The sequence below is a fragment of the Thrips palmi genome, unplaced genomic scaffold, assembly GCF_012932325.1.
Source record: "Thrips palmi isolate BJ-2018 unplaced genomic scaffold, TpBJ-2018v1 HiC_scaffold_12, whole genome shotgun sequence".
Lineage (NCBI taxonomy): Eukaryota > Metazoa > Arthropoda > Insecta > Thysanoptera > Thripidae > Thrips > Thrips palmi.
The window spans coordinates 8,316,847-8,329,517 of NW_023144623.1; the positions used below are offsets into that span (position 1 = coordinate 8,316,847).

Below are 12,671 nucleotides of genomic sequence, written 5' to 3' on the forward strand. Positions count from 1 at the left end.
GACGTCACTGACGCAACAGTACGGCGGCAGCCCACTATGCACGGCGGGGCCTCCGTCTGCACTGTGTCGCCGTCGGCATGCCGTCGGCGTCCCCGGCCGGTAAAACACCTCTTCCTCGACGCGGCGAGGCAGGCAAGGCAGGCAAGGCCGGGGAATGACCCCAGCGCCGCAGATTCCGAGCGGCGCCCCATGAGTGCGAGAGAGACAGAGCGACGCGACGAGGGCTCTGTTATTCCGAATCGAGCTGCAGGCCTCGTGACGTCATGGGTTCGGACTCGCCCCCGCCCGCCCGGCGCCGAGCGTCCACTGCCGTGCTTTACACCCCCTCCCTCCCTTTTCTCTGGCTGGGGTTGAAAGTTTCCTCGTCCATGCACCCCTAGATGCAGGCGGCGCGATACCGTTTTAATACCGCACGCAGCCGTCCGACCACGCCGAGGGGGGTCTTGACCTGCCGGCCCGACGGGCCCGACCCCGCCCATTTCCTCGGCCATGCCTCGGCCATGCCTCGGCGCGGAGTGGCGGAGTGGCGCACCGAGAGGGTCTTGAACCCTTGAACTTGCGGCTCGCGGTGCGGGTCGAGCATGCCGCCGCTCGACGCCAACCCCAACAACCGCCCTTGCCCGATAAAACCCTGGGCGCCAAACGCCTCCACGTCTCTACGTAAAAAATTATTCAAACTGTTTCCAGTGTCGCGGACGCCTGGCCGCCTGGCGTAGCCTTATCGGCGACCTTCGAGGCTGATGCCGCTGCTGCAAGCCGGGCGGCTCTACGCGTTAAGGTGCCGGGCGGCGGGCCAGGGCGCGCGCGCTCGGCGGTCCGTGAGAACAACAAGAAGTGGATGCGGCTGGACGAGGCGGGAGTGCGCGCGGACCTCACAAGGAAGCCCTCTGTATTCTGCTCGGCCAAGCAGCACAGGACTGCGCCATGACTGCATCGGCACGGGGCCGAGCACGCCGAGCCGGGCTGGGGGCTGAAGAACGATCCCACACTGCCGGGGAGGACGTTGGCCAGCGGCAGGCAGCAAGCACGGTCGGTGTGTTGTTGATTGCCTCGGAATCAATCGAAGTGTTTGCCTGGCCGAGATTGAAGACCGAGGGCTCACTGCGCTTGCTGCTCGCTAGCTGCTCGCTAGCTGCTCGCTGGCCTGTTTGCCGGGCGAAGCAGCGAAGCGTGGTTCGAGGTTCGAGGGAAGCTCCGTGGCGATGGCGTGGCGAGCCTCACGGACATGCAGTGTCGTCTTGTTGCTCTGTCTCTCTCGCACTCACGGTGCGTCCCACAGGGGTGCGAGAGAGACAGAGCGGCCCCAAGAAAGGCGAGCGATGCGCGATTCTTTCGGAAACTAGTCCGCACGCCACCGTGGGGGACTGACGGGGAGCAAATATTTGCGCGGATGGAGAGGGAAAGAGAGCGCCTGCAAGCGCCGGCAGTGACCGGGCCTGGCCGAGGGCCTGGACGACCACGGCGTACTCACCGCTCTGGACGAACGCGATCCTCGAGGACCTCGTCGAGGACGTCGTCGAGGACCCCCTGTCTCTAGCACGGCCCGATCACAAGCACGGCCTCGTTGGCGTCCTCGGTGGTAATCCAGTCCGGTCGCATCACTGCTGCGCTGCTGCGCCACTACGATGGCGGTCGGGCCGGGGCTGCACCCACCGCACGCACGCGTCGTCGGGCGGTACGTTCTTCGCGGGGTGCGCGGCGCGTAGCGGAGCGCGTGGCGGCCGGCGGTCGGACTCGGAGCGGAGCCTGCTTCGCGTAGCTTCGCGCTTCGGCCGCGGAAGAGTGGCGAGTGGCGGCTTTTCCTGGCGCTCCGGCGCTCCAGCGGCGGCGGCTAGCGGCGGCAGGGCGTCCGGGGCGCCGGGCCGTGGTGGGGACGCCCTGGACGGGACGCCCCCTCCCCCACTTCCACTTCGCCCACGGCGCGGTCTAGGTAGGTCTAGGCGGGGCCAGAGCCGTCAGCCTGCAGTCAGACTGCCGCGGCCTGGCACCCACCCGCACCCACCCGACGCTTCTGGACTTTCAATTAACCGTTTTCCTGGAAGATGCTGTATGGACGAAGAGGCGAACGCCTTCTGAGTTTGAACGGATGGGCGCGAAGACCGGGTCTCCAGATGAGCCAATCACAGCGCCGGGAACCCTAGCCTCGCCGCTGGGTGCGACGCTTGAACTGCAATGTTGCTCCAAGTGGGGATTCGGGCCGCCCCCTCTCATCCATGTTCACTGGTGCACTGCTGCTGTTAGCTGGTTTTGTCACGACAATAACAATGTATTTCTCTCCCTAGAAATCTAAATCCCGAGGACAGATTTCGATTTTCAGAAACTGTCAATAGACTCAGGTAACCGAACGAATCCAAATGTCGAAACATTTTCACGATGTTTTGGTATGCGTCAAGAACTTTGTGGCATTCCCGGTCGTCTAAGCTTAACCTTTACCATAATTATATTGTCTTTCCTTGATGTTTCTTGCTTTTACTGACGACAAAAGACACCCGTTGTGTTTTCATTTGATACTTATTTATTCAAGAAATTGCACTATCACTTCTCTGTCTTGAAAATTGATATGATTCATTCAACTTTCATTTGAAAATTAGAATAGAAAACACATCAAGAAACAGATCAATTTAACTTAAGTCTGCCTCGTTATTTCGATATTATGAATGATTTAATTTCTTTCCCAACTGAAGCAGTCTGAATACCTGCTTAAGAAAATCTTAGATGGACTGGGTTTGTCAGTTCACTATCAAGCTTTCGATACGATACACCTATTACTTTTATCTTACTTGCTCACTGGCACCTAATTCTAACATAATTTGAATACTGCCGAATATTTTTCATTCCATTTTTGAACATTGTAAAAACTAAAGAACTGAGTTGGCATTGCGCTGTTTGGTTCCTGCCTATAAATGGGGTACAGGCCCAGGCTAAATTAAAAATATTGAGGAAGTGGTTTGCTGCCAAGTAGAAGCAGGAAGATGGAAAGGAGAATGGTGATGTCACTGCTCACAAAAAGACAGGAAAATTTTATTGGTAGCTCTCTTAAATAATTCTAGTCTCACCCTTAATTTTTTGAACATTCAGTGCTCTTAATCTCTTTCTTGGTAACAATTTTTTTGACTTCATTTTTCCCTCTTTCCCTTATTTCTTCTCCCTCTCTCTCTCTCCCTTTCTCTTTCTGTCTCTCTGTCTTTCTCTGTGTGTCTCTCTTCCTCTCCACCATCACTTCTATTCTATTTTTAGAATATCCTTCCTCCTGCACATGTATGTCTACTATTTAACATAGTTTTGTTCAAGTTAAAGGTATCATCAATACCAATTAAATCAAATTTTCAGGAATAAAAGGGGGAAGCCTTTACAATTTAGAGGTAGTTCGATTATTTAGTACATTGTTGGAGGGTACAGTAGAGCAGGATCAAGACTGTTTTGTAGATTCTATTTTTAGACTTTTGGTGTTAGTCCAAGATGCCCCCACTTCCCTCAGAGCTCTCCCCTCTGGTTGGCTGCAAGCCTTCCGTCTGTGTAAATCTCAGTTGTGCAGATGTGGGTGTTGAATTTTTTTCAATTGTAGAATTAAACCTGAAACATATTCAAACAAACTCCAAGTTCATCACAGTTCTCTGTAACATTTTGGTAGGGAAAACTTTTTACTGTGTGTTATTAGGTTTGAAGGTGTCATATGAATCTCATCTTTTGGGGGAGGACATGTTACTACGCTGAAATACCTGAGGTAAACATTTAAAATTTTACCACATTTTCCCATGACATTTTCTGCAACTATATGCATTTCACAACACTCGATTGTAACTCATATTCACTTACATTTCATCTGCATTTATAGAAAAAGGATTTTGCCCCTTTTATGAAGTCAAGACCTTTTGTAAAATTAGTTCATGCAGGAAATGCTTTAATAACTATATATCAAGCTTGACTTAAGATTGGAGCTTCTGTAAAAATCCTCAATGTAGTTAAACCGTTAATTTGTTGAAATTTGTTTCTCTGTTAACTAAGGAAACTAACGCTACCATTTCATAATGGTACTACTTTTGGAAGATGATCCTGCCATCATCAGGGTCATGGATGAGATGCCTGAGGGCTCTTGCGATAAGAAATCCTACTCGCTGCCGCCATCCTCATCAGTTCAAGAACTGTACACTACTGTTATGAATGGATGTGATTATAGTCCTGACTCTTGCACTTTATTGGTTACGAATGATCATGTGGTAAGAATAGTATCCTTTTGTTTCTTCCCAGTATGTCCTCATGCAATTACCAACATTAACACTTTATTCTTTACGAAAAGGAGTTTGAAGTCAAGAGAGATGATGAGCAAAGTTTGAAAGACGCAGGTCTCTCATTGGGATCTTCTAAACAAAACATTTTAAAGATAGTCCCACGTGAATCTACAACACCTCCATCCATCGTTATCAGCTTGGCAAACAAAGGGGAAGATAGTAATGACGCTAATGCAGATATTGTAAATGGCAGACAGACTAATTCTTTGAGGGCGAGGACGAGGATGAAGATGAGAGAGAGTGACAGAAGTGAGTATGATATGATCTCCTGAATGTAAAGCTGTTTGCTGTGTGTAGAAAATGTTTGTCTTGGCCCTAGTTAACCAGTTAACCATGACTAATGTTAAAATAAAAACATGTACATACATTTGCATGTGTGGTGGTTTGTTTTTTCTGTAATGTCTTTCTGAAACCCAAGCTTTTGTCTCACTTGTATGTGTAAGCGTGTGCTGCTTGTAACACCCTTGTGATTTCTTTTCTGCAGGCTTTTCTGCAGGTTGTAGAAGAATATTAGAAATGAGATACCTTGAAAGTCATACAAATGTTCCTGCTCGAGACAAATTGCTAGCTACAAATGTTTCTTCTTCTTGTAGCAATTGGAGCACAGGTACAAGGCTCTGTAGATCTTTCTGTTTTGTCTAGTTTTGGTGTAGAACCATTGCTTGGAATGTGTGCTGCTTTTGATTAATAATTCCTATTTCAGAAAAGTTCCTTGTGCCTTGTCCAACTACAGTAGTATGATAAATTTTTCTTCTACATTTGTGTTTCAGGTTACGTCGGTTTAGTCAATCAAGCTATGACATGTTACTTAAACAGTTTGCTCCAAGCCTTGTTCATGACTCCCGAGTTTCGCAACTCACTTTACAAATGGGAATTTATTGGATCTCCTGAAGAAACTCCTAAGTCTATACCATTTCAACTTCAAAAGCTGTTTTTAAGTCTTCAGGTAACTTTGTCTGAATGTATGATTATTTATTTTTACTTCTCCATCTGTTCCGAACCACTTTTTCCCCTTATGCTCCTTTATAGACATCTTCTCGCAGTGCTGTAGAGACAAGCAAATTGACTAGAAGCTTTGGTTGGGATGCCAGTGATTCATGGCAACAGCATGACATTCAAGAACTGTGCCGAGTAATGTTTGATGCTTTAGAACAGAAGTTTAAAGATACAGATCAAGCCGATTTCATCAACAATCTCTATCAGGGTTAGATAAGAGTTGATATATTTGTAGTGAGCTATTTTTTGTTTTGTTTTCTTGAGTATCATTTTCTAACAAATTTTACTTTTTGTATAATCTTCCAGGCAAACTAATTGACTATGTCACATGCTTAGAGTGTAAAACTGAGAAAACTCGTATTGATACTTTCTTAGATATACCTCTGCCAGTCCGTCCATTTGGCAGCACTGTTGCATACAACAGTGTGGTGAGTGACTTAAGTATTTAAATATACATTACAGTTGAAAAGAAAGTCCAGCAACATTTCTTTTTACAGGCAGAAGCTATGCATGCTTTTATCCAGCCAGAAATTTTAGATGGTAATAACCAGTACTTTTGTGAAACATGCAACAAAAAGTGTGATGCTCATAAAGGCTTGAAGTTTTCCCACTTCCCATACATTTTAACTCTTCACCTGAAGCGGTTTGACTTTGATTATAATGCAATGACTCGTATCAAGCTAACTGACAGGTATGTGGGTAAAATTCAGTTTTCAGTCTCAAAGAATGTTCTCAGATCTGTTTTTCTTTTTTTCAAACCTGCAATGCTTGTATTGATTTCAGGGTGGAATTTCCTAATTTCTTAAATATTAATGGATACCTTTGTGAGGAAGCAAGGACTTTGCTTGTCAAACAAGAGTCAACCGTTTTAGAGCAGCCTCCAAGCCCAGTCAATGATGAAGATTCAAGCGACCGTTCAGTGAAAGGGGATGACACAAGCACCACAGATAGTGCATCCACAGTTGAGGATGAAGGGTGCCAGGCAGCAGGGACTTTGCATGGATCAACAAGTGGCAGCAATAGCAGTGGCAGCAATGTAGACATGCAGGTACAATTGAGTGGAATGTAAGAATGGTTAAAGAATGCACTCAAGGTATATTTACAGTGTATCCTAACAAAAGCCACTTCACAGGACTTTGATGAAGGAATTGACCTAAGAAATGGAACCAATCAAGATGACAATGAAAACAACCGACGTCAGACAGAAGGAAGTTCATCTGGACCACCTGGACCTTATGTTTATGAATTATTTGCTATAATGATTCATTCTGGCAGTGCTTCTGGTGGCCACTATTATGTTTACATCAAAGATTTTGAAAAGGATAAATGGTTTTGTTTTGATGACCAATCTGTTACCAGAGTGAGTACCAAGTCAATACAGTGTGTAGACACAGGTTACTATTCAATTTGACATTCTCACTTTTGCTTTTTGTTTTTTGCTGTTGTTTTAAATTTTTAAACTCAAAGATAACAAATGAAGACATATCTATGACATATGGTGGTGGAAGCCATCGTTCATACTATTCCGGGGCCCATAGCTCAAGCACCAATGCATATATGTTAATGTATCGTCAAATTGACAAGAAAAGGAATCAATCAGCAATGTTAATTGATGAGTTTCCCCCTCACATTAAGGTACAGTAATTCTGATTTCAAGTGCACAATACTTGCACAAAACAATACTTGTTTTCTTCTGATGCACTTCTAACTATTAGTATTATTTTCATATACATTTTTGTATATGTAAATTTTTTTAAATAGGCCCTAGTGGAAAAAATGCAGAAGGATGAGGAAGAGGAAAAAATGTACCGTGAACGAGATAAAGATCGATTGAAAATAAAGGTGTTCTGTTTCAAGCCTGGGGAAAAGACCAGATCTGAGACTAAGTTAGTCATTGATGGCGACACTACTCTTGCTGATGCAACTGCCATAGCCCATCAAGTATGTTTGCATACATGTCATCATAAACATAATGTCTTGACATTAATACCAAACACTTGTACAAATTGACAATTTTGTTTCAGTTATTTTCGTTAGAGAGTGTGGTTCCTCTGGAACAGTGTCGCCTTGTTAGCTATGACAATGTAAATGAAGCCATAGACATTAGCTTTGATGGTCAAGACGGAGAAACAATGAATTCTATCTACTTAAGCATGCCCCCATGTGCCCAAAGCTTGTTTCTTGAAATAAGGGACCCTGACTCTCAATTTGAGCCTTACTGCTCAGGAGGTATGGAAATCAAGCTTCATGTGGTTAAGTACCTGATTTTTCTGTTATATGCATTTCTTGTGTTTGTATCCCCTTAAGGTGTCAGTGTGAAAGTTCATAAGGTGGACATAGGTATGAAGGAAGTTGCTCTGCCTGTTGAAGTACGGGTGAATAAGAGTTCATTTGCGGAGATGAAGAAAAAGATAGCAAGAGCTCTGAAACTCTCTTCAAACATCAAAGTCATGGTAGAAGAGTATGGGAGAGGCCTTGTTGAATTAAATTATGAGGACTCCTTTCAGAATTCTAATTTCTATTTGACGAACAAGGTAAGAATTTTTCTGTTTCTTGTTTCTTCCTTTCTCAAAGTATAATAAAAATATTGTTTCCATGTGATTATTGACTTTCCCGTTTTCTACAGGTCTTTGTTGCTGAGATACCAGAGCATGAAGCTGAATCAGATTTCTTGGAAAAGTTAACGGCCATCATTGAAGGATACAGCAACACAATCACCTTTTATTGCACATTGCCTAATACTGACAAAGGTAAGGAGTGAAATGTTTATCACATTATCATTTCCATGAAAACGAAAATCATTTGTACTTAATTGTTTGCTCTCTTTCTTTTTCCCAAAGAGAGTTTGGCAAAGCTGGGAATCACTCCGATGTCAGGAACAGAGGAATGCAGAACTCTAAAGTGCGAGGCATCAGGCGACTCAAACGGAGTGAACAAAGGCGTGTCTCGGGGAACCTCTCCTCAACTTCCCCCATTAGAAGGTGAAGAAGAATGCCAAGGGGCCACAGGATTCAGTGACCAAAGTACCAGTGAAGACAGCAGCCTCACAGACAGTGACAGGTCCATCTCATTTCTATTTTTAATATTTTTTGTTCCTTTTTTTAAATCTAGATGGCATGGGCTGATTATTGGTTTCCTTGTATTGTGCTCTAGGACTATTGTTGGTGATGAAGCTGACTACTGTCTAGCTGAGCTCTCTTCTTCCAGCAATTCGCCACCAGGATCAGATCAAGCCTGTGTGTCGTCTCCTGAAGATAAAGATCTACCACCTTTAGTTAGAATGAGAAAGCCAGAGAAATTGTCCACTACACAGCTGGTATGTATGTTGTTATTAAAGTTAATTCTTAATAAAATCCATTTTTATTTAAGTAATTTTCTTGTTTTAACAGGATAATGGTTATATTAGTGATGAAGAACTTTGGAATGGTGATCAGTATCAAATTAAAATCTTTCCCTGCAACCCTGATAAGCATGACAACCAAAATGTTGTTGGCATTGTTGCGGACCATCGTATGGTGTTGGGCACAGTACGATCTGCCTTAGCTCGTCACATGGGTGTATCTCCTGAATCTGTCAAACTTTTCCGCCATCTTCCAAGGAGCAAAGACTGGATTCGATACGCCTCTCTGAATTTAGGTTTGCCTTTAACTTCCCTTCGTGACGAAGAGAACTTGATTGTACATTTGGAGAGAGCTCTCAAGAAAGGCGAATATCGGGGAAAAGTGTATCAGCTGTTAGCTGATGATGAGGTATATTTTTACACAACCACAATATACTTTTGTATTTTTAAGCAAGTGATCTTGGGTTGTAAATTTTCTATCTCACACTTGTGTGACAATTTTCTTGTTTTAGGCTGTCAAATTTTTGTGTGATTGGATTGTTGCCAAAGACATGCTTGTTGGGGAAGCTAAAAAGGAGATATTGGATGAACTCAAGAAAAAACATGATTTAGACATTCCCTTTGACAGGTAAGAATAATGCATTTTCTCCTGTGATTTCTGGTAGCTCTTTTTTTTTATAAAATACCTAATGGAATGTTTTTTATCATCAATTTTAGGTGTAGATTGCGTGGCAAGAAGTGGAAGGACCCTGGAAAAATTTATCTGGATTCTCAATCATTTCAAGACCTCCAATTCGATTCCAACTGGGAAATGTTTTTGCAAGAGTTGGACGAGCCAGAAAATGTCACAAGTACAACTCAGGTCACTGTAATGTTGAAGAGGTTCAGCATTACAGGTCGATCTGTTGATGATTTCCATGAAATCACTATTCAGAGTCCTTCATTTAGTGAACTTAAAGAAATTGTAAGTGTACACTATAATAAATTGGAATTTTATTCAATAAAATTAATGATGATCTAATTGTTTTATTTTCATACAGGTTAGTGACATTAGTGGTATTCCATTAGAATCCTTACAATTTGCATGCCCTTCAGGGAGCTTCCCATTTATGCAGTGCCAAACCAAACAAAGAGAAATCAAGTGGGATTGTGAATATTACAGCAAATTAGAAGATGGAATTGTTTTGTACTACAGGTGAGGAATGGGAAAGATCTAAATCAAAACTCTGGATATTTTTTTTCTTTTGCATAATACAATATGCTTATTCTTATTGCAGAAACAAAGATGAGGATGGTACCTCCAATACATTCACCGATGGTGTATCCTCCAACAGTTGTGTGAGAATGCTCTGCAGGAAAAAGAGGTGCTTAAAGTTTTATGTTGGTTTGATATACATTTGATACACAGTTGATACACAGTTTGAGTCTCTGTTCTCTTTTCAGGAACAAGGATGATGCAGTTTCTTCTGACTCAAGAGAAGCGGGTTTACGTAAAAAGACCGATAAGTATAGGAGGGATGGAAATGCACTTAGAATTGTTGTTAGCCCAACTCCATCTAAAGAAACTTCAGGACTAGCTGAGTAATTCATTATATTTTACTTTGTGTTAAAAGAATTTGTTTTATCCTTCTCAAAACTTTTTTAACTGTCCCAGGCTCACGGTCTTTTGTTTTTCCTACAGTTTAAACAGTTCTGTGCATTTATCAGTATTTTTTCATCCAAATAGCCTAACATATCTTTATTTCCTGCACTTGTAATGGCACAGTGTAATCACCTTAAATGCTGTGTTGCTTGTTCCTTCGTTTCCTTGTGATATATATGGTCATGATGTTGTTATGCATTTGTCAGTTCCTATTGGAAAGTTTTGTTAAGCAATGAAACTCATTTATTTAAAACATTTTCCCTGTCCCTTTGAGTGGTTCTTCTCCTTTCTCTCCCATCGCCCAATATTTTTTTTTTCTTTTTGTGAAGTATGTATTAATTCTGTGGATTGGTAAGATCATGATCAGTATTAATTTCTCAGTTTCTCTCTATCCTGTATTAACTCAGTGTAGGTTTCACAGGTAGGAGGCAAGTACTGTTCCTGCTTGACATGTTACCACAATTCTCTTAATACTGTCTTATTGTTTTGTCTATTTGTCACATCAATAATACTAATGAGTGATTTATGTTAACGTTTATGTATCATTGTGATTTTCAACTGATGTGTGTGCTGTGATGTGAGTAATAACTATGCATTGTCTAGTGCACTTCTGTCTTAAGCATTTTGTGTAAGATTTTGTTTGTGCTTTACATCTTGTTGACCTTCAGAAGTCAGTGAGAAACAAAACTAGTCGTTCTTTGCATTAATTGTAAGTTAAGAAGATGTTTTTAACTAATCAAACGAAATAATAGTCTTTCACAGTGTAATAGAAGTCAATCGATCACCTAACATATCTTTAATGATTGAGGTAAACATCAGTTAAGTTTTACTTGTGCTTCTTGATGGACGCAGAAGCTTTGTCCAGTAAAGACCTGATATTTTTTGATTGCATTTGTTGTGCACCCTTGTTACTCTTTGACTACTGTCTAACTTACAGACTGACTATTTATATGGTTAATGCTAAGTTTGCCATTTACCATTTTGTTCGGTAATTGGTCATAATCCAAATTGACTGGGATCCATAATATCCTGTTGGCAAAGTTCAATTGTTCCTTGAGATCTGATTCACATCACTATCTACCTACAATAATATTTAAACAATTTGGCTTGCGATTCCGTGCTGTACATATCAGATTATGTGAATGATCAAGACACTAGCATCATAAGAGAAACAGTAGACTCTGCTGTTAGAAAATGTTGGAGGCACAATTTTAGAAGAATGTCCAACTTCTGTCGCTGACTTAAATGAGTTGCTACATTATTTTCTGTGAAAAGATTCAATATGTCGTGATATTTTACTGTCCTCTGTAAATAAATAAAGTATGTATTTCCTTGTTCATTACGCTTCTTTAAAACTTACCTACCCGCTTCTCGTACATGGAGATATCAAAATTGGCTTAGCCCTGCCACCAGATGATGTGGGATCGATGGCCTGGGCCGACCCGACTCTCCACCTCTGGGGGAAGTTCCGTCCATGGTTCCGTCTTGCGCAGCCGGGCGGGCGCACCTTCCCTCGACCCGAGGGCCGAACGGGCCGAGCGGGCCGAGAGGAGGGGGTTGATCGTAAAGCCTAATTAGGAACTTCACCGCCAGCAGCGCTAGCAGCGCGGTGCCGGGCCGTGGCGGCGTCCTCGTGGTGGCCTTCAAGCACTTCAAGGCGGGGCCTGGGGCCTACAGTGCAGGACTGTGGACCACGCAACGGCTGTGTCGGTCAGGTCATCGCATTGCCGCCGTGTTTCCATTTCACCGAAGCTTTATGACAGTTATGCAGCCCGGAAAAAAAAAGCACAGCTGACACGTCATTATCTGCGGCATTATTTCTTTATGTTTTTGCGTGAGTGTCTTTCCGCGGGATGGGTCAAGGCCCACAAGCCCACCACGTGTGGAGAGTAGAGGCAGGGAGCTGGCATGTGCCTGGGCCCCGACAAGCCCCAAGCCTCGGGGCAGGCTGTCTCAGGCCAGCCCCGGACAGACCACAGAGGTGTCATCCCTGTGCACTTTACTCACACGCACGCACACACACACACACACGCACACACACACCTCCGGAAGCGCCACCACGCCCCACCACGCCCCCACGGACAGGGCCGTTGCCTTAAAAGCAAGACGCTGTGTGGCACATCTCGTAAACACTTGAAGGGGAGTATATTAATAAAGGGGCGGGGAAAAGAGGAGGGGGGGGGGCGCGCTTGCTAATGGACAGTCGTGTGTTTACACCGCTTCCCTCTCTCACTCTCTCACGCTGGCGAGCGACGCTACACGACGCCGTAAAGTGTCTCACCTGGTCCCACCGAGCCGTACCGAGCTGGGCCGTGCCAACGGTGTCGCAAAGGCAGCCGCAACCGGCACTCTGGAAAAAAAAAGAAAGAAAGAGAAGAAGAATGGGAGACGCTGGGCGGCAACG

At 43.8% G+C, this 12,671-nt stretch overlaps 1 protein-coding gene across 5 annotated transcripts; it reads left to right on the forward strand.

The window, feature by feature from the left end:
- The first annotated feature begins 2,184 nt into the window (after positions 1–2,184).
- Positions 2,185–11,606, forward strand: LOC117640150 (ubiquitin carboxyl-terminal hydrolase 47). Of its 5 annotated transcripts, none has more exons than XM_034376422.1 (24): positions 2,185–2,336; positions 3,659–3,724; positions 4,006–4,217; positions 4,298–4,538; positions 4,774–4,896; positions 5,060–5,235; positions 5,319–5,493; positions 5,592–5,713; positions 5,783–5,976; positions 6,069–6,333; positions 6,418–6,645; positions 6,753–6,920; positions 7,047–7,226; positions 7,310–7,514; positions 7,593–7,819; positions 7,912–8,035; positions 8,126–8,345; positions 8,439–8,601; positions 8,675–9,034; positions 9,138–9,253; positions 9,343–9,589; positions 9,666–9,820; positions 9,903–9,989; positions 10,069–11,606. In XM_034376422.1, exons 3-24 carry the CDS (start codon positions 4,029–4,031, stop codon positions 10,208–10,210), a joined length of 4,107 nt encoding a protein of 1,368 aa, XP_034232313.1. In that variant the 5' UTR covers positions 2,185–2,336; positions 3,659–3,724; positions 4,006–4,028; the 3' UTR covers positions 10,211–11,606. The 5 variants fall into 5 exon arrangements, with proteins under 5 accessions (XP_034232313.1, XP_034232317.1, XP_034232315.1 ...); XM_034376423.1 differs by having other exon boundaries at positions 2,207–2,336; positions 3,632–3,724; XM_034376425.1 differs by lacking the exon at positions 2,185–2,336 and adding an exon at positions 3,519–3,537.
- Positions 11,607–12,671: the final 1,065 nt, after the last annotated feature.